We start from the raw sequence: 20073 nt of genomic DNA on the forward strand, positions 1-20073 counted from the left end.
CGGGACCAAGGAAGAGCTCGTCCGTTTTCCAGAACCTGCATATGTGCAAACCCCTCACATTTTACCGTGAGAAAAACTAACCAGTTTGCCACAAGACGGGTTCGGTCATCCCTGGGTTCAGAGGCTTTAAGTGGAGATCAGGTGTCCTTGCTGGAAGCATCAGTTCAGGTGCCAAACAGTGGTGTAGCGTGGGAATCCCACAGTGAGCTGCCTTATTCAAAAAGCCCAGCTAAAATGAACCAGCCCCTTTCCTATCAAGGTTCTGCTCTTTCAGGTCAGACCTGCAGTAAAAGGAACCATCAGGCTTCCTTCAGAAGCGTCGGACAGGCTCTGGAAAGCTGAGTCTGGCTGACGAGAGCCGGGGCAGTGGGAATGGTGGTGGATCCTGGCGCTGGTCCTGCAGCGCGTGCGTTTCTCATTCCCCATCAGCTTTTCTAGTGCACAGGAGAATCATCAAACCAAACTGCTCCCACTTTAAACAGCACATTCCTGTACAGAATTAATATGGCTGGTGCATGGAGACCACTAATTTCCAATTCCAGGCTTTCATAACTAGGCTTAAAAAGACAACCCAGTTCCAGTCCTCTTATGTGCGGTTGTCATGTTTGTTGGTGCTGTGTGATGGATTTCAGTGATAACCCAGGTGGCAAATTTGTTGCAGATAGGAAGCGCAGCTCAGCATAAAACTTCTTTTGGTGTTACCTGTGCTGGTGGGTTGTGTCTGGGAGCAGTGGCTGTTGCACAGTTGCAAGGTAAAACCTTTCAGTTTGGATCGCTTTTTCTTGCTCGTCCAAAGTGTGATCGAGTGTGACGTGATGCTCCTTGGGTTCAAGCCTCAGAACCCGGTGATGGACGTGCTCTCCCAGGAGCAGCAGTTGTCACATTGACCTCTTCTGATGCTTTTTGACCCTTCTGACACACACCTAGCTCTGTGCTTGCTTGAGGGTGTTTCTCCTGTGGACCCTCACTGATTAGTTAGAAGTGGCAGCCCCCCGTTTTGTGGGGTCAGAGTGTCTGGATTGCAGATTACCTGTGCCATGGATGTCTGGGAAGCCAAGACCAGTGCCTGCAGTTTGGATCCAGTGGGGCCTGGTGGCTTACACATCCTGAGAAGACCCAGGACCAGTTGTTGGCAAGAGTTGCCATGTGTGCCGGACCCCGTAGACTGACTGGAGCCAGCTGTGCCCCACTTGCTCTGGTGCTTTGAGCAGGCTTGGTTTGGTGTTATCCCCTTATCTGGGGTGTTCCAGCCCCATCCCGCTGAGCACAGTGAGTGGATGCAGCCTCTTGGCTCCGAAGTGCAGACCCTGCTGCTTCCCCAGCCAAGCAAAACTGCCAGGACCCGCCGTGGTGCCCCAGGGGAGCTGCTTCTGTATACAAAGGACTTGGCAAAATGAAGTGTAATGTAAGCAACTATTTAAAGAGAGCGATCTGATTGCTAGTTGTAATTTCCTTATTGTTTGCAGCACCCTGTTAAATGCCTGTGATCCTTATAAAGGGTTTTTTCCTCACCCTTTAAACTTCACAGAAGTGGGTTTTACCTTCTGTGGTTTGAAAACCCTCATTGTGAGGGGGCTGGTTTGCACTGAGTACAATTTCTTTTTTCTTTTCATGCCCAAGGCCATTTGGTTTGAGAATCTATTGTGTATGAGTTGGCTTGTCCCAAGAAATATGTCTATTGGAAATGGAAGGCTGGTGAGTAGGACACAAAACCTCACCTCTCTCTAGGTCCTGGTGGATAGAGGTTGATAGAGTCTTCCTAGATTAGTGGTAACACCTTCTCTCAGACCCAAGAGCGTTATGCTAACACCTCTTGAAAGCAGGCTGACACTGTCACTTACCCAGATACAGCTTCTATAGAAAGGTGTTGGAAGAAATATTTAATACAGTGACACTAAAACCTGAATGTGGATGTGACTTTCTCCCTCAGCTGGATCTCTGGTGAGGTCTGCACCTTGCATCCCATTCCTGCCCTCGTGGCCTGGTCCCCAGATCATTCCCGGCTCAGGAAATGGAATTGCATCTCTTTACAAATCAGGGACAGGACAAATCAGTTGCAGAGTTGTGGCCTCTTCCTCTGGAAAAACACCTGGGTGTGGTTTCTGTGTGAGATACTGATGGAAGCAGCAGGATGTTGTGTGATGGTTTCTCTGGCTCTCCTGCTGGCTGGCACTGGTGGTCCCTTTCTGTGCTTCTCCCGTGTCTGGGTTTTATTTTCCAAACCAGAGCAAGTTGTAAACACACGGAGCCCGAGGGGCTTTGCAGAGCAGAGCTTGATGTTAGGGGAGGATGGTGATTAATTTCCTTCCCCTCTGGCTCTTGGCTATAGTTTGGCTTTTTTGTTTGAGCGTTTGATAACTCACCACTGGGCTGTTGAGGTTGGGAATGCTTGGAGAAGTGTAAGGAAATGTGTTGATGGCAGCAGCTCCTCCATGCGTGGTGGGGACACCGGCTCCTGTGGCACGGCCAGCCCACACCTGCAGGCTGGGCTGTGCCAGCAGCCGTCATCATCTTGTTCCTGCTCATCCCAAGGAGCTTCTGAGCGCGAGTTAAGCCCCAAATTACCCTGTGCCAGAAGCACGTACTGAGAAATGTCAACCCAGGACTGTGTGATACCCAGAGCACTCAGTCACCGACCTTGTGCAGAGCTGAGCTCGCTGCAGAACGTAATGACCAGCAGACAGGACCATCCAGACCAGGATGCCCAAAATGTGGCCATCAGGCTGTGTGGCTTCTGCTCATAGCCCTTGGGGACCATTGTGAAGCTGGCAGTGCAGGATAGATGAGGTATGTGGCCCCCAGGCTGGTGTCAAACCCATTAATCAGCTCCTGGGAACAAACCTGGGAAGCCCCAGTTGCAGAAGAATAATTTTTTTGTGTGTTGACCTTGCATTCAGCCTGGCTGTGTCTTGGCAGGGGTTACTGGTTTGTTTAATCAACACTGAAATGGGAGGGGAGGAAACAGCCAGGGAAGCATTACAAATTGCTTCAGAGCAGTGGCATTAAAAGTATTTGTGCTTAGCATGTCTTCTAAACAAAGACCTCAAAGCATGGCAAATATTAACCCCATTTTACTTGCAAAGAGGTAAATGCAGGAGGAGAGGAAGCTTAACCTGTGCTCCCAGGCAGGTGTGAGACACATGGTGGTCTCACTTGAGCTACCAAGAGGATGGTGGTCATGGTGAGGGTCTCTGTGGGCGCTGGAGGTCCAGGCTGGCCCGGCAGCTCTTCCTCACATTCCTTGACACTCATTCCTGAAGCACCAGTTCTGTTTCTTTGCTCAGCTTTGACCTCTGTTCTAAAAGATGCGAATGCTCCAAAATCTTCCTCTTCAGGCTGCCAAGTTTACCTTTCTTATCTCCCCTCCCAATCTCTTTTACAGCTGAAGCTGTGGAACAAGTACAGAGTCTCCAACATTCCTTCCCTAATATTTATCGATGCCTCCACCGGGAAGGTGGTTTGCAGGAACGGCCTTCTGGTCATCCGAGATGACCCGGAAGGTAAGACTTGGAATCTCTTGGAAACATGGACATACTGCTGCCTTTTCATTTCAGTTCATTCTGAATTGCCTAGGGGGGAGGGAACAAAGAACTATTGTCATTAACTATTCAAAGCACTGTGCTATTTTCGGCGATAAATTTTCTGCACCATTCCTGCCAGATCTTGTGTTTTGGTTTTGCTTCTTGAAAAGAACAAAGAATTTCCCTCCAGGATTTTTGTCTGGAGTGCTAATGAGGAAAAAGTTAGGCTAACTGAAGCATTCAGTTTGGATTTTTCCCTGATGGAGGCACGTGGACAGAGTGAGGGCCCAGACTTTCCATACCTTGGGAGCAAAATCCTTCCAGAATACTGAATAGGACTTCATCACTGACATCACACTCTGTTAGAGTGAATTTCCCATTACTTACAAATTAAACAGAGAAATGCCACCGTTCTCCCATGCTGAGGTTTACTGTGCTGGGAGTTGATATTAAATCCATCTTCTTCCAATTTGGAAAAGCCAAAATGAGCAAAATGTGTGCCCTAACTCACAGAGCCTGCAGAGATCCATCAGTCAACCGCTGTAGTTGTCCGTCCACACATCTTACTGGCTCATTGTTTCTTCATGCAGCAAATACTGAGCGTGGTGACTGAGTCTTTAACTGAGTGGCAGGAGCTGTACAGTAAGAACATGTTGTGGCCTGAGCCATCTGTGATGTTTCCTCCTCTCTGGCTGAACACATGGATTGATTGCTCTGGGAGCTGGCAGCAGATGATTCAGAGCGTGTGTTTGTGTGTACACACACAGCTTGCTTTGGGGTACAAAGGGTTAGTGTAAGATTTTATATATATATATATATATATATATATAAACACACCATCTCGTACATGTATATAGCGAAGGTTTTATAAATAACAAAAATACATGTATGTACGTAAAAATACATGGTTAATGTCAGTATAAGGGACATAGTCTGACTGCATTCCTGAGCACGTACCACCTTGCCCTCTGTTGGTAAAATAAATGCTGTTGATAAGGAAAAAAATGCCTCATCAGGCACTAAACCAGAGCAGGCTTTGTCAAGCCAAAGGTGCTGTGACTCAGGCTCAGGGTGCAGCCTGCCTGAGAGAAGGAGGTGACCCTGGCTGCAGTGCAGAGCTTGGCTCCCTCACCCTGGGGCAGGGATGACGTGGTGAGTTGCTCTGCATCCCCCATGGATGGGAATAAACCCTAGTGGGATTCCTTAGATAGGATCCCCTGCATCATTGCAGAAGGAGGGATGGTTTGTCTAGTGGAACTTTCTGAGCCTGCAAAAGCTGCACGTGCATGTTACTGTCTCATGTCTTCTTTCCACCCCTACCCTGACCCCTCCACAGGTCTGGAGTTCCCTTGGGGGCCAAAACCCTTCAGTGAAGTTGTTGCTGGGCCTCTGCTAAGGAACAACGGGCAGACACTGGACAGCAGTGCCCTGGAGGGCTCTCACGTTGGGGTCTATTTCTCTGCGCACTGGGTGAGTAGTGGGTGCTGTGCCCACTTGGAGTGGGCTCAGGGAGGGTTGGTCAGACCCCAGGCTGGTTGGTGCTAAAGGGTTTGAGATGCTCTGGTCATTCAGCATTGCAGTGGCCTGCCATCTTCAGCTGACCCTTCAGAAGGGGAAGTGATCAGATTTGAAAATCAGGAGGGGTTTTGTTGGTACCTTAAAGACTGTAAGCCCCAGCCACGTTCAGAGCTGCTGCCTGGCACTCCAGCAAAGATGAGGTCACACCTGTTCATGGTCACTGTGTCACCTGAACCTGCTGCATGTGGGTTTGGCCCTGAGGAGGAGACAATGTCCTTATCCATGTGTTGTGTTTTGCAGTGCCCGCCATGCCGAAGCCTCACAAGGGTCCTGGTTGAGTCCTACCGGAAAATCAAGGAGGCAGGCCAGAAGTTTGAGATCCTCTTCGTCAGTGCAGACAGGTGAGGCAGCACTAACACCCTGTGCAGGCACAGCTGGCTTGCCCCCAAGCTGTGAGCATTGTTGGCTTGATCTGTGGTGGAAATTTGATCTGGGGCAGAGCAGGTTGGCTCTGATGTCAGAAAGGCTGAGTCCTTTCCCTCTGCCCAGTGGTGAAGTGCAGAGGGGGCTCAGCAAGGGCAGCAGTGGGACATGGAGCAGGTCTGTGTTTTACTTTGTGGCTCATGGCTCTGGGGTCTGAGGGATGCTCGAGCTGCCGCTGCCACCGTGGGTTGGCATTCAGATGCTCCAGAGAGTTTGAAATATTTTATTGGGAAAAAAATGCACCGTGGACCTCTTCTTGAGGGACTGGGGGTTTTGAATTTCCTCCGGCTCTCCCCAGGTTGTGTCTGCCAGCAGCACATGCCGGTGGGCTTTGGTGGAAGGGATGAAGGGCTTTGCAGGCCAGATTTTTAATGAGGAAAGAGCCTGGCAAGTGGAGAGGCTCTGCTCTGCATCCCATGCCCTGTTCCTCTTGCACAGGTCAGAGGAATCCTTCAACCAGTACTTCAGTGAGATGCCCTGGGTGGCTGTGCCCTACGCCGACGAGGCCAGGCGGTCGCGCCTGAACCGGCTCTATGGCATCCAAGGTAGGAAAGGCTGCACTGATGCACAGATCTCCTCTCTGCTCCTTTTGTTGAATATTTGTAATGTCTCCCCTTGTTTAACTAGACCAAGAAAGCAGCAAAGCAAAGCACAGTGCCCCAGGCAGAGCCGCTTCATGTTTCTGCTCTCCACAAACTCACATTCCTACCACCTGCCAGGCAGGCTGTTAGTTGAAACAGGACTTCCATAAACAGCCTAATTCTTCCTGGAAACTTGGAAGCTGTTTTTGGCTTGGATGTTTTTTGTCTAATTACCAATTTATTTATTTTTGCTTTTTCTTGAAGGTTCAAATTTCGTTTTCTTGCTGTTTTATGTAATGCAAAGGCAGGCCGTCGTTCTGTGCAGGGGCTGAGGAAGATGGCATCTGGTTTATGTTAGTGACATGAATTACAGAAGAGAGAGTGTTTGATGTAAACCATGGCTTTGCTTTTACTGTACGTGCCAGTGCCAGAATTCCAGCAGCCCCAGCTGCTCGTAGGGGCAGGGAGAGACTCTGTCTGTCTGGGTGGCTTCAAAGAGTCACAGAGATGATAAAATCTCACAGCAGCCCTCCTGGGGACTGGCACCTTGTTCCTGCAGGGGACAAGCTGCGGCACAGAGGTGTGTAAGGTGACTGGCTCTCACAGTCTCATGTATGGACATACAGTTTGTCCCTGTGGTTAAAGGGTCTTGCTGCAATGTGGCTCTTTCTCATCCATTTCTGTGCAACGTCAGTCAGGTGGGTGCAGGCTGGCAGTGGTAATATGGTCTGCAGGGAAGGGGGAGTGTAGCCAAAGGTGGCCAAGGGCTTGGGAAGAGTGACAGGAGAAATAATCCCTCCTTGGGGTCCTCTCTGAGCACCCCTTCTGGCGTGAGCTCAGGTGCTGCTGCTCAGCTCTGTTCCCTGACCTTAAACCAAGAATAACCATTTGCCTGCTTTAAATAGCCATCATTTTGCTGCTTAATTGCCTTCCCATGAGGCAGGAGCTTTCCAAATTCATCCGTCTTCTCCCCGGCCCGCGCACAAGCCTCTGCAGTGCTGGTTTCGGCTGAGAGCCGCAGGACTGCTGCCAGTTTCACTGGGACTTTCTGTAAATAAGGTGTCCAGACATGGATACTTGAGCACCAGGCATGCTGTATCCTGGGAAACAGTGACAACAGCTTTCCCTCTAACTCCAGCCGCTGGCTTCTTAAAGGTATCTCTCTTTGCTGTATGCTGACCTGAAGATGTAAATATTGGCTGTTCCCCTGCACCCCAACCCCTTCCCCTGCCCAGGGAGCTCCCGTGTCACCTCTGAATCCCAGCTCTGTGCAAACTTTGGGGTTGACTGTTTGCAGTCAGGCTCTTCACACCAGCTGTAACAAAAGCTTCCTGCAAACAGAGCTGGATGTCGTGGGCTCTGCTCATCACCATGGGTGGTTATTCCACCAAAATGAAAAATCAGACCCGTGTAATCTCATCTTCCTTTCCCCAGACGACTCTGATGCTGCCACACATCTGCAAAGTTCCCTTTGGAGCTGCTCCCTTGCACCAGTGGGAGCTTGTAGCCTGTTCAGTGTCCAGGTTACCATCCTGGTGGTTGGGCTGTGAGCACAGCATGCACGTGGCAAGGTTTTCTGCTGTTTTTTGAAGGCTGGGTACTGAAACAACAGAAGAGCTTGTCTTCCCTGACTGCTTTAAGTTCCTGAGTGGTGGAAAGCAGCAAGAGAGTAAAATCTCGTGTTGTTTTAGTCCTGTGTTGGCTCCTACAGCATTTGAAAATGCTGTATAAATGTATAAAATGTAAGTTGAGTTATTGGCCTTTATTTGGGTTTACTTGAATGCCTCTATTCATAACTCACATGCAGTCAGAGGCTGTACCACACCACCTCTAGTAAATTGCTTCTGGGTGCAGTTCTCAGGACTGTCCTGAGAAAGAGTCATGTCTTGTGTCATGGCTGCTTAGAAATAACTCCCTGTTGTGTGGGCAGCTCCTGGTCTGTGCAGTCCTGCCTTTGGTGAAATCCCCTGGCCTCAGCTCTCCTTCCGATGGGATGAGAAGCAGTGATAAATTTTACACTTAGGAATTGCCCCTTGTTCTGTATCTTATGAGATTCCTTTTGAGTTCCTGAATATTCCCTCTGGACTCCATGGTGCCTCTTTGGGATTTGCAATCCCTTCCAAAAACCATTGTTTCTCCTCTGCCCCATGCTTTAGCCCAGACACCCACAGGTCACTCTCACAGCCCGGGTGGTGGGAGCAGCCTGGAAGTCGCTGTTACGGGAGATTCCTGGAGCTTTCTTCTGAAAAGATGAAAAAAGAGCAATAAAACTCACCACCCATCCTGTGTTTGGTGTGGTTGGTTCACGTAGATTGTGATTTATGCACCCAGCAGACTTCATGCAGATGAGATTTCCGTGTCGGATATGGGGTTTAACATATAAATATGTAAATGTCTTGCCAGGTTCGGTAACAAACCATTTGGCCCCTGTGTTTTCATAAAATGCTGGCCCCGTGGGAGCCAAATCCATTTTCTAATGCATAAAATCCAACCCAGCCCGTCTATGCTAATTCCCATCCAGGCTTATACAATATTCATTGCAGTGTCTGATCGCTGATTCTTCTTGATAAGTAAATTCTGGTGTTATGACTTAAGGCAATTACCAAAACCCCCAAAAGGCACTAAGATAACAAATAATGGCTGGGATGAGCAGAGAGAGGGCTGGGGAGGGGGGGAAGTATTTGGGTTAGCAGGTATGAATGAGGTTAAAGGCAGTTTCCCTGGTCCTGGAGGTCTGTATCCCCTGAAAAGAGGATGTATTTGTTAGGGAAGTAGTAACAAAGGTCACCTGAAGGCTGATCCTATGGGGTTCCACCACATGCCTTGTAAGGCTGTGTCCTGGCCCCAGGGACTTGGACAGGGATGTGAATTACCTTAAAAATGACTCTATTTTCTGATTCAGTTTTGTATTTGCAGTTGGAGGTTTAGTGGCTGGGTATTTGGGGAGGGGAGGTGTCTGCATATGCAAATCAGGTAAAATCTAAAGGAATGTTTTGAATAGTGCATGAAATCCTTGATAGGTGCAGAATCACAACAATCTGTGTCTAAATTGGGCCCCTAATTTTCCCAGATCAGCAAAGCTCATTTGACATCTCTGCCTGGTTGTGCTGTGTCATTCAGGCTGACTGATGACCTGAACCGGAGTCTCTAGAATGTCCCTCATGTTTAATGGATGGAAAAGCAGGCGTTTGGGTTGGGAATCATAAATGGATAGAGATCCAAACCATGTGGGATGCTGAGTACTGTGTGCTTCTGGCATCAGGAGTACTTTGTGCCTGTAAGGGCAGGGCCAGAGTGAGATTTCCCAATTCCATCCTGTCTGTTTAACCCATCCCTGCCCTGGAGCTACGTTAAATACCAGCAGGTAATGAATAAGCCTTTTTGTGATACAAAATGGTTTTCTTGGCATACCCTTAGGATCTGCAAGCCCAGCCATTGGGTGGGTTCCTGCACTGCTGCTTAGCACCAGCCCAGTGCTGTGCTCACAGCCCCAGCACAGCAGCAGGAATGCCGGGCTGGAATGACGGGAATGCGGCCGCTGGCCCGGACCTGCAGGCAGGCTGGGACAGACAGATGACCGTGTATTTCCTAGAGAAATGCCTAAAATTCAGAGGGCTTGTGAGTAACCCACTGTTGTACAAACATGGGAGCACAGAAGCCTGGCAGGGGCAAGGATGCTTAGTGCCCAGAGAATGGCTCTGCAGGGTATTCCTGAGGAATGAGCTTTAAAATGAACCTTTGGGTGAGGGCAGGAGGATTTGAGTTGTCTCAGTTTGCTGGTTGTGGTTTGGGGGAAGTTGCTGGTGAAGGAGATGCTGGATAGGGAGCAGGTCGAAGCCCGGGTGATGAGCAGCAAACAGCAGCACCTGACACTGACTGGTCACTTCACGTGTCCCTTGGGGCCTGATCCCAAGCTCTCCCTTCTTCCTTCCTTGTGGGATGTTTCTTTGTCTGCCTGATGCCAGAGGAATGGTGTGCTTCCCAGATGAAGTCACCAATATGAGCCACTCCTGTTGACCCACCCGTGACTGTTTTGTGGCCGGAAAGCTGGTGCCTTATCAGATGGGATGGTCACCAGCTGGTGTCCACCCTGCCCCACTGCCAGCTCCTGTGTAAAAGCTCCACATTTACAGCAGGGCTTTCCAGCCCCATAGCTCAGGGCAAAATGCTGCTTTTTCCCAGGGGCTAGAACATAATTGGATGTCCTCTGAGCCCTGTTCTCCCCAGTGCCACAATCCTGTAGACCCTGGGCATTGCTGCTGTGGAAATGGCTGGGCCGTCAGTGCTGAGTGCTGGAGGGCTGTGGGGGTTCATGGAGGAGTCTGTGGCTGCTAAAATGCGTGGTGTTCCTTCTGGGAAGGGACACGCCCTGCTTCCTGGCCGCTGCTGTCTGTGATCCATGAGTGTTCCTGTGAACCGGGACCAGGCTCGTCCAGCAGCAGCTGCTAGGATGGGAGTGCACAAGTGGCACTTCTGCCTGGCACTGTGCAGGAGGGAGCCTGGGAGGAGGGTCCCTGTGTGGTAGGGTGGGGTTTGCATCCAGGAGCACCAGACAGCAGTGACCCCTGCCTGCACTTGGGCAGGGAGAGGCAGGCAATGCCAGAGCCTATCTCTCTACTTCCTGCTGTTGCTCCTGAATTGCAGTGCTCTGCTAGGACAGAAACAGGATCCAGGGAGCCTGATCCCCACACCATGAGCTGTAGAGAGGCAGCAGCTCGCTGGGCTCCTGCCAGAGCTGGAGGCGATAGGAAAAGGCCTTTCTCCCCACGCCCTGTCGCTGGCCAGTTCATGCTCTGGCTGATCCCCCCTGTTTTTTCCATTGCAGGCATCCCAACCCTCATCGTCCTGGACTCCAAGGGAGACGTGATCACGCGGCAGGGGCGGGTGGAGGTGCTGAACGACATCGAGTGCCGCGAGTTCCCCTGGCACCCCAAGCCCGTGCTGGAGCTGACAGACTCCAACGCTGTGCAGCTGAATGAGGGCCCCTGCCTCGTTCTCTTTGTAGGTATGGAGCTGTGACAGCAGAGCCTGTGCTCGGGAAAGGGGCTGGGCTACCTGCCAGCTCGGCTGGAGCTGGCCATGGGGCTGAGAACCTGCCTCTGGTGGTGACAGTGTCCGTGAGAAGGGACATCAGCCCATTTCCATCTTTGAGAGTAGCGCTGACATGTCTGCAGAGGCCATAAGGGAGAGAGCTCCCTGTGGAAGACCCTCAGGACAGACACAGCCATGGGCTGCTGCAGCTCTCAGGGGTTTCCCAGAGCCTGCTGTGCCCGTGGATCTCCCACAGCTCCCATGCACCGACCTGAAGGATGTGATGAAGCAGCGATTGGCAGTGCAGAGGAGCTGCCATGTCAAAGGTGCAGTGGTGGCTGTGGACAGGAATGCTGATGAGGTGTTGGGGAGTATGAGAAATACACTGTCACAGCTGGTGGTGGTGGTGATGGGAAAAGCCTTTCTAGAGCAGGGACTTCAGGCACACGTGACATTCCAGAGGAGGCAGAGGAAGTGTCTCTAGGAGGGATTATAGCTCTGCTGGAAACCACGTCTCAGGGCTTGAGTCCCTGTGCTGAACAGGGCTGTGACAGAGGAGCCTCTTTCATGTTCTCTGGTCCTTGATTTCCCCTGTAGGGCAATGACTGCAGGACAGGGCAGGCTTTTCCCCAAAGTCCCCGTCCTTCTTCCAGTGCTAACCCACATGTGAAGTTAGAAACTGGCCTAGAGCTCATCTAAAGCACAGATGGCTCTTTCCTCATCGCTTCCCTGCTAGCAATGGACAGGTAAATTGGGCAAGGGCATGGCTGGGATGAGCTGTGCTGCAGGCTGAGCCCCAGGTGGGCAGCAGAGAGGTGCACACAGCGTGCCCTTGAGTGCTCTGTGGTGCTGTGGTGGGGGGTTGCTAAAGAAGCCCCCCTTGCCCTGAGCCTCTTGATGCTGTGCAGGGGCCTGGCCCAGGGCAGGGCTGGTGTCCTGCTTCCTCATGTGCCCTTTGTGAGCAGCACACCCTTCTCTGCAGCGCTGATAACATGGCCCTTGCTCCTTTCCTTCCTCCCTTTCAGATTTCCTTTTGACCCTGGTTATTTATTCAGCAGAGCCCAGCAGGGGATGTGAGCACAGAGCCAAAAATCCTCTCCTCACGCGGGAAGGACCGGCTGGCCACGCCAAGCCTGATGGATTGGGGCTGGCGCTGCAGGCCTCTGGAAAGAGTTATTTTTATCTTGCTCTGAGCAAAGCTTTTCTATCACCTTGCTGCAAACAGCTCATCAGGAGAGCAGCTGGAGCTCTCCCTCAGCACTTTTGGGGATGGATGGTCTTGGTGAAGTCTGCCAGCAATGTGCTGGGGCAGAGATGCAGCTGGTGCTGCATCAAGGCAGGCACCAGGGATGGGGGCTCCTGGCCAGCCCGTGTCCTGCTGGGGGGGTCTCCCAGCAGTCCAGTGCTTGTGCTGCACAGGCAGCAACACCCCCAGGAGAAGGCAGGCTTAGCAAGTGCTGGTGGTGAATAAATCCTGTCCAATCTACATCCTTCCCTGGAGAGGTTAGGGCTGGGTTAGCCAGAGTGTGCAGGGCTGCCTGGAGTGCTGCCAGCAGCCGATGTTTGTAGAAAAATCAATCCCTGCAGACACCCCACAACTCCGCGTATTTATCACTGCCATGCAGGACTGGCCCTGGAATCCAGTGAGCAGCGTCTCTGGAATCTCCTGCTTTGCTTGGAGAAGCCAGAGAGCACAGGGATGTGTGGAGCAAGGGCAGAGAGTGTTCTGGGCATGGACATTGCCTGTCCCAGCGGGGGGCTGGACCTGTTGGGTTGGGTGGTTACATCAAGGACCACGAGAGCTGCACGCGACCAGGAGACAAGGGGCCTCTCTTCCACCTCCTTCCCTCGTTTTTTTTTTTTTTTAATGCTGAAAGTTGTCCCCGAATTGGAATCATTTAATCTCGATGCTGCTCAAGGACACAGACTCTCCTCTCTCTAGCTCAGTATTTGAACTTCAGTGGTGGCTGGCGTTTGATTGATGTTGCCATCTCTTTCTACTCTACCTCTGTCAAATCAAAGCTGCCTTCACAGCGCTGCTGCTGCAGAGACTCGAGCAGCAAAGCTGCCGATCAGCCGTCCTGAGGCAGAGGGATGCTGGGTGGCGGGCAGGGGTGCCAGGCAGCCTCAGATCAGTGCCTTCCTTTGGTCTTCAAAACATGCCAGCGCCGCAAAAGCAGCTTTTTTTTTTTTGTGCCTGTTTGTCCCTGTGCATCAGCAACAGCACCAGGGAGTGAGCACTGAAGTATTTGGGGAGCAGGAGTTTCTCTTCTGTTACGTGTTTCCCTGTCTCACATGAAAGGCGTGTTTCAGCTGCTCCCTAATTGCTACAGAGCTGTGTGGCTTTGAAGTTGGTGCTGGACATCCGGGCCTCCCGTTTTCCTGCGTGGTGGTGCTGTGGGATAGAGCTGCCATCCGTTTGATCCTAACCTCCTTTTTGCCTTGCCTCTTTCCTTTTGTCTGCCCACCCCTCTGCCCTGCAGATTCAGAGGATGACGGAGAGTCGGAGGCAGCGAAACAACTGATTCAGCCCATAGCTGAAAAAATCATAGCCAAGTACAAAGCCAAAGATGAGGAGGCGCCGTTACTCTTCTTCGTGGCGGGTGAGGTAAGTGAGAGCAGAGCGCAGGGCTGTGTCCTGCTGGGTGGGAGGACTGAGCTGGGTTGGGGACTGCTGTTGCCATTGTTCAAGTGGGTAAACTGAGACAGGGAGCTACTGCAGCTACTCAGGGATGACAGAGAAAAAACAGACTTGAGGCCTGGTTCAGTCCCTGCTCTCCTTGCTGGATGTTACTTCTGGCAAAGGAGTCCCAGATGTGTTTGCTCAGAGGCAGAAAAGACTGACAGCAGGTGAGGGAAGTGCTGAGGACAGGCAGAGTGGGGCTGCAGGATGTGGGAGGGAGTGGAGCCGCCACGGTGGGGCTTCCACCCTCATGCTGTGCTACCTGCTGGCCCCTCGAGCCCTGAGGCTGCATGGGCAGGAAAGCGGCTGGGCAGGGGGAGAGGAGCAGGGTTTGGGTTTCAGCTTGGCCCAGCCCATGAAACAAGGGCTGATTCCTGAGCTGGCCACGCTGTTCTTGGCTGGGATGGTATTTGGAGCATGTGCAGGCTGCGGCGTTCTGGAGTCAAAGATCTGTGGGAGAGAATGGAAATGGCAAAATAGAGCTTCTGCCTTCCCTTTCCCCCGTGCAGGCACTTTGCCCTGCTGCAGCCTGGCAAACGAGGAGGGTTTTGTGTAAGGGTCAGGAAAGCTCCCAGTACTCCCAGGCCTGCAGTTCCCCTCCCACGTTGCTGCTCAGGGCCTGGGCAGGTGGCAGCGGCTGCGCCTGCTCCGTCCCTCCACGCCCACGTCACAGCCGCAGTGTGCCGTGAGCGGGGCCCTCTGGAGCCGCCCTGCGACAGAAGGGTCCCCACTGCCACACCCCGGCCCCCCCGGCCGGGAGAGCCCCCACCACTGCCTCCCACAGCCCCGTCAGCCCCTCCGCAGAGGCGCTCCCGCTCCCACCGCCGTGACGGGTCTGTGAGCGTCCCAACCCAGCCCTGCACCCTTGAATAAGTCCCTTGTTGGAAAGGCTATTTCAGGAGGGTCCAGGACCTTCCCCCCCTCCCCCAGAGCCTGCGAAGCGTTTTCCTCCTGCTCGCCGGCTGTAGCTGAAACATTGCTGCTATTCATCCAGCTCCCGACGTCCCTGCGGCGGCCGGGACGAAGAATGGGGAGCGTCCGGCACGTCCCATTCATCCGTCACCTCAATAGCCGGGAGCGCTGGCCCCGGGTCTCCGCTGGCCCCCACGCACAAAGCAGCCCGGCCATGGACGGAGCTGGCGCCTCCCATTCCTCTCCCAGCACCGTCTGGACCGATTTTGCATTGATTAAAAATGTTCCTTGGTCCCTTTGCGGCGATCGGATAAAGGCCGAGGCGTCCCGGAGGCTTCCCGACACCTGGGCTGGGAGGCGGGAAGGGTGGGGGGCGAGTGCCGAGGCGACGGGCCCAGCCCTGCTCGCCCTTCCAGCCACGTGGTCCGGCTGCGCCAGAAACCCCTGCAAAGGAAGGGGAGGCGCGACCAGAGTCCCCCTGCGCTGCCGCCACGCGCTGCAGAGCCCCGGCCGCCAACCAGGTGCATGGATTCTCTTACTGCCTCTGGAAAGGGGTGCGGAGGAACGCCCTGTCTCGGATGTGGTGCGTCGTGGGCTTGGCCGGGAGCGGGAGATGAATCGCCCCAGCACTGGCTTTCACACTGCACAGCCTTGGCAGAGATACTGTTCTCTCTGCCCAGAGCTGTGCTGTGCCTGGCTGAGGGGAGTGCCCCTGTATTGTGTGTGCCCAGACACTGGGACCTGCTGGTGGGGTCATGGTGTTGGCTCACGCCCCATTCCTGTTCTTTGCTTTGCTCTGGATGTGCTCCTAGATCCATTCGGTGTCCAGTCCCTGTGAGCAATGAGGCTGTGGCTGTGTTGAAACAGGGGGCTCACAGTTCCCACATTCAGCACTTGTCCCCAGCTCCTTGAGCTGTGGATGCCCCAGAAGCCCGAGGATCAGTCTGGGTGTGCTGGGAGCAGTGCACTGCATGGACAGTGTTGGAGGAGTGCACGTCCCATTCCAGCCTGGGATAAATCAGCCCGGTTTGGTTTTGGCTCAAACCACAGGCAGAGCAGGCAGCAAGACAGGTGCTGCCTGCTACACTTGTGGTCCTGCAGTGCTGGTGCAGAGCTCAATCCCTTGCGGGCTGGACCATGCTGTGGAAGCAGCAAACTGCTTCTGGTGTCCTGGCTTTGTTGATGACTCCCCTCTCCCTCTCCTTTTGGCCTCCAGGACGACATGACCGACTCCCTGCGGGATTACACCAACCTGCCTGAGGCTGCACCCCTGCTCACCATCCTGGACATGTCAGCCCGGGCCAAGTACGTGATGGATGTGGAGGAGATCACGCCCGAAATCGTGGAAGCCTTTGTCAGCGACTTTCTAGCAGACAAGCTAAAACCCGAGCCCATCTAAGGGGGCTTCTGCGCCAACAGACATTATTTAAAACTAGGTCTCTCTTCCGCCGCTTGTGGATTCTCCAGCGTGTCCTCACGCCCGACCCAGTATCCAACCTTCTTGTGGTGCCTTGTTTTACGCAGTGAATCCTTCTCCTAAGCAAACTCCTTGAGATGCACTTTCAGCAGGGAGTTGTTGGCGTTTGGAGACTTCGCTTGTGCTTCATGGTGATATATTCTCTAATAACCAGGCCAGAACTGTTACCGTATCCTTACTTTATACATGGCACTAGCTAGCAGGCAAATTTCCTTGCATGGTGTTCTTCCCAACGTATGCATCAGGCAGTGGATGGGGTTCTTGGGGCTCTTTTCTTTTTCCTCCTCCCCCTTCTTTCCTTTCTTACCACCCCTGCTGACTAAATGACTTCCAGGAAGCAATAAGGAAGCTGTCCCCTTTGCCCCTGGCTGGTCCTTCTCTCCCATGCAAGTGCCCTGACGAGGCCAAGACAAAGTCTTAACTGCTGACAACCTCTGAAAGACCACAGCACAGCCAAGCTCTTCCTCCTGGGGGTGAGACCTTTCTGGTTGGGTTTCCCACCTCCCACTCCAAGCACCGACAGCCTTAGGCAGCGCTGGCTGTGCATGTCAGGGTCCATCCGCCCGCAGTGGGTGGGTAATCCCTCTTTCCTTCCCTCTCTGAGCCAGGAGGAGGATCACCACCGGGCTGCCCTCACCTCTTGTATCTCCCTTGTGCTCTCCCTGTCCCCCCTCTCTGGTATGAATTGTCCTCTCCCCTCTGTGTTAGTTGATTGAGCTGTTTTTCGTAGGTGTGTCCCAAACTCAACGTTAATGGTGCTGTTCTTTAAAAAATAACCAAAAAAAAAAGAAAAAAAAACCTAAGGAAAAAATCTCTCCCTAACCCAAGCAGCACAGCCGAGCCCCCGAAAAGTGACATTGTAAAAACTGTACATGGTGATTGGAACTTTGTAATAAAACTGTTACAATGACCTCGTCCCTGGAGGTGCCAGTTGCTGCGTCCAGCTGTCGGGGGAGAGGGAGAGCCTGTGTGTGGGAAGAGGAGCCCCCAGCCAGACCCCAAGGGTAGGTGTCAGTGGCAGCAGCTCCCAGCACTGTGGGGGCTGAACTGGGATCATGTGTTCCCCTCATGGGCTCACACAGCCCCTGCCTGTGCCTGTTTTTTTGGGGGACAGGGTGGGTTGGTGCTCCCCAGGAGGGAGGGAGCCATTTGGCAGCCGGTGGGGTGCTCCCAGCCTGATGTCCCGCCTGAATAGCACGTGTTGTGCAAGCCACTCCTTTTCCCTTTCAGCTCATTAGTCAGCCATGGCAGGATTATGGCCTCCTCTTTTATCCTGCTGCAGCTTCCCACCCTGCCAGGAGCTGGGAACAGCCGCCAGCCTGGCCTGTATAAATTCCCCCTGTGTTTTGCAGGTTTCCGAGGTTCTCGTGTTCAGCGGTGATGAACTGCCTGGGGAGCAGTTCAGGGAGCAGTTCAGGGAGCAGCCCACCACCTCCTGGCAGCAGTGCAGGCGGGACTGCTGGAACTCAGGCACCCCACACCATGCCAGCCCCAGCCAGCCAGGCAAGGTTGGAGTGCTCGTTAGAGCACAGGGTTTGGGTGAGCACAGGCAGGACCCATTCAGGTGGCAGCAGTTTGGCCTTTCTGACCCCAAAACCACAAGCAGCAGCCAGGCTGGGAAGGACACACGCTGTCAGTGGGGCCAGGGCAGTGCAGACGCTGCTGTAGCAGCTGTGCCCTGACCCCGCCCCAAGGTATCCGAGGCCTTCCAGGATCTGCTGGCTGAGAAGGGCCGGGCAGCAGGGAGCCAGCTGAGGGGAGGGGAGGGCTCCCACCCGGCCTTTCCCTTCTCACGAGCATCACCCTGCGGCCGCCGTGCCCACCGGGAGCCACACACTCATCCCAGCACTGCTCCAGCACTGCCAGAGCCTTAAACACTCATTTACTGCAAAACAAACAGCCCGAGCTGCTCTTTTATTAACTCTGAGGGAACCAAAGGGAAGAGAGGTGCTCCTTAAGCACCCAACACGCAGCAGTTCAGCCTGCTACAGGGACCTTCTGCCTGTCATCCTCCTTGTGCCTCCGCAGCAGCTGCCTCTTCCCCTCAAACAGCACGATGGCAGCAGCAATAGCAGCATTCAGGCTGTCCACGCCGGGCACCACGGGAATGACCAGTCTCTTCCCCCCCGTGCTGGCTGCGAGGTGCAGCGCGTCCGCGCTCAGGCCGTGGGTCTCCCCGCCAATCACCACGGCCACCGGAGTCCGTGCCCAGTCCTCGTAGTAACACTGCGTGGCCAGCTCTGGGATATCTGCTGCTGCCTCCTCCTCATCCTCGTGGTCCAGAGCAGCCTCGGGTCTGGATTTCACAGGAGCTTTTGTGTTGCCAGGAGCAGAGCCAGCCCTGCCAGCCCCTCTCGGCACGGATGTGGTCTTGGCCGGAGAGCCTGGGTCTTTGTTGTCGGCCACGCACACCTGGGTGCCAGCAGGAAGGTTGCTGGGAACAGATTCCCACTCCAGGTTGGCGCTGATGGGCAGTCGGAAGTGAGCCCCCATGCCTGCACGGAGCACCTTTGGCTCCCACGGATCCACACAGCCTGAGAAGGAACGGGGAAAAACAGTGACAGTGCAGGGACTCCCACAAATACGGGATTCAGGAAATGCTGCTTCCTGCAGCGGATCATGTCTGTGCCAGGCACTCCTTACAAACTTGGGAACATCTTCAAGCACCTCATTCCCTGCCTTACCCCCCAAATTACTCAGACTAAACTCTTCTCTTACCTTTGGTGATCAGCACTTTCTCACAGCCTGCTGCTGCTGCGGATCTTAGAATAGTGCCCAGGTTTCCCGGATCTCGGATATTGTCACAGATGAGGAGCAATGGCAAGGAGTTGGTGAGCTGAGCGGCAGGGTAAGACATCTTGGCGTGGTCAGGCTTGGAAAAGATGCCTGAGGAGACAAAATGCGACAGGTTTCTGATTGACCCACCCCAAGGACTGGGCTCTGAGTGAGTTGGCCCAATTCTCTCTAAAGATGTGCTGGAAGAAGCATTAGGAAAAGCACCACCTAAAAGAAGTTTGAGAAGAGTTTGTCACTTTACAAGGGAAAGTATTTCCCAGCATCGTGCTATTAAAAGTGAGTGTGTGCTATTAAAACCTTCAGTGTGCTCTAGGAGCCACATTCAGTTACCACAACAGGCCAAATCAAAGGGAATTCTCCCAAATATAGCACTCTTCACACACCATCAGAAAGTCTGGGGAAAGTTTATGGAGAGTCATTATCCGGAATATGAAATAAGCTTCCCTTTGAGCAGCATTGTGACTGTTCCCAAGGGAACTTACCTAGAAGCCCCTGAGGAGTTACGAGGTCAGACCAGATCTTAATGTCTTCAAATTTCACCTTAACCAAGCTGGCTCGTTTTATCTCCGCCTCAGGCAGCTCCTTCAGGTGCCCCACAGTGCTGAAGAAGAGTGTCTGCGGCACAGCTCCTGCCTCCAGTGCATCCTTGATCAGCCTGTGACTCTCCAGCAGGACCTTCCCGTGATTATCCCGAAACTTCTTCGACTTGGCGATAGTCACCACTTTTCTGTGGGGAGGTTAATCAGAGAGAATGGCTATAACGCTGACAACACCTTCAGTCTGACCTTTGCCAGCCCCCAAGAGCTTCACTGGGAAGTCACAAAGATGATCAGAGGGATGGAGAACCTCTCCTAGGAGGAAAGGCTGAGATTTGGGACTATTCAGCCTGGAGGAGAAGGTTCTGGGGTGACCTTAGAGCACCTTTCAGTACCTGAAGGGTCTCCAACAGAGCCGGAGAAGGATTTCGACAAGGGATAGAGTGACAGGACAAAAGGAATGGCTTCCCACTGCCAGAGGACAGGGTTAGATGGGATATTGGGAAGCTATTCTTCCCTGTGAGGGTGGGGAGGC

General features: G+C 53.2%; 2 protein-coding genes across 2 annotated transcripts in view; one reads left to right on the plus strand and one right to left on the minus strand.

The window, feature by feature from the left end:
- Nucleotides 1–17116, plus strand: part of NXN (nucleoredoxin) — a 49016-nt gene extending 31900 nt beyond the window's left edge. The window contains exons 2-8 of the mRNA XM_017821732.1: nucleotides 3383–3500; nucleotides 4858–4991; nucleotides 5340–5440; nucleotides 5961–6067; nucleotides 10929–11108; nucleotides 13618–13742; nucleotides 15946–17116. Of these exons, the coding sequence (XP_017677221.1) occupies nucleotides 3383–3500; nucleotides 4858–4991; nucleotides 5340–5440; nucleotides 5961–6067; nucleotides 10929–11108; nucleotides 13618–13742; nucleotides 15946–16128 (948 nt within the window). The 3' untranslated portion in view covers nucleotides 16129–17116. The remainder of the gene's footprint in view (nucleotides 1–3382; nucleotides 3501–4857; nucleotides 4992–5339; nucleotides 5441–5960; nucleotides 6068–10928; nucleotides 11109–13617; nucleotides 13743–15945) is intronic.
- A 971-nt stretch (nucleotides 17117–18087) lies between these two features.
- On the minus strand, nucleotides 18088–19746 carry MRM3 (mitochondrial rRNA methyltransferase 3). Its single transcript, XM_017821726.1, has 3 exons — nucleotides 19485–19746; nucleotides 18925–19092; nucleotides 18088–18740 (listed from the first exon to the last, which is right to left on the minus strand). The coding sequence occupies exons 2-3, from the start codon at nucleotides 19061–19063 to the stop codon at nucleotides 18184–18186; spliced, it is 696 nt and encodes a 231-aa protein (XP_017677215.1). The 5' UTR covers nucleotides 19064–19092; nucleotides 19485–19746; the 3' UTR covers nucleotides 18088–18183.
- Nucleotides 19747–20073: the final 327 nt, after the last annotated feature.

This window comes from Lepidothrix coronata, unplaced genomic scaffold (assembly GCF_001604755.1).
Source record: "Lepidothrix coronata isolate B3197 unplaced genomic scaffold, Lepidothrix_coronata-1.0 Scaffold91, whole genome shotgun sequence".
Taxonomy (NCBI): domain Eukaryota; kingdom Metazoa; phylum Chordata; class Aves; order Passeriformes; family Pipridae; genus Lepidothrix; species Lepidothrix coronata.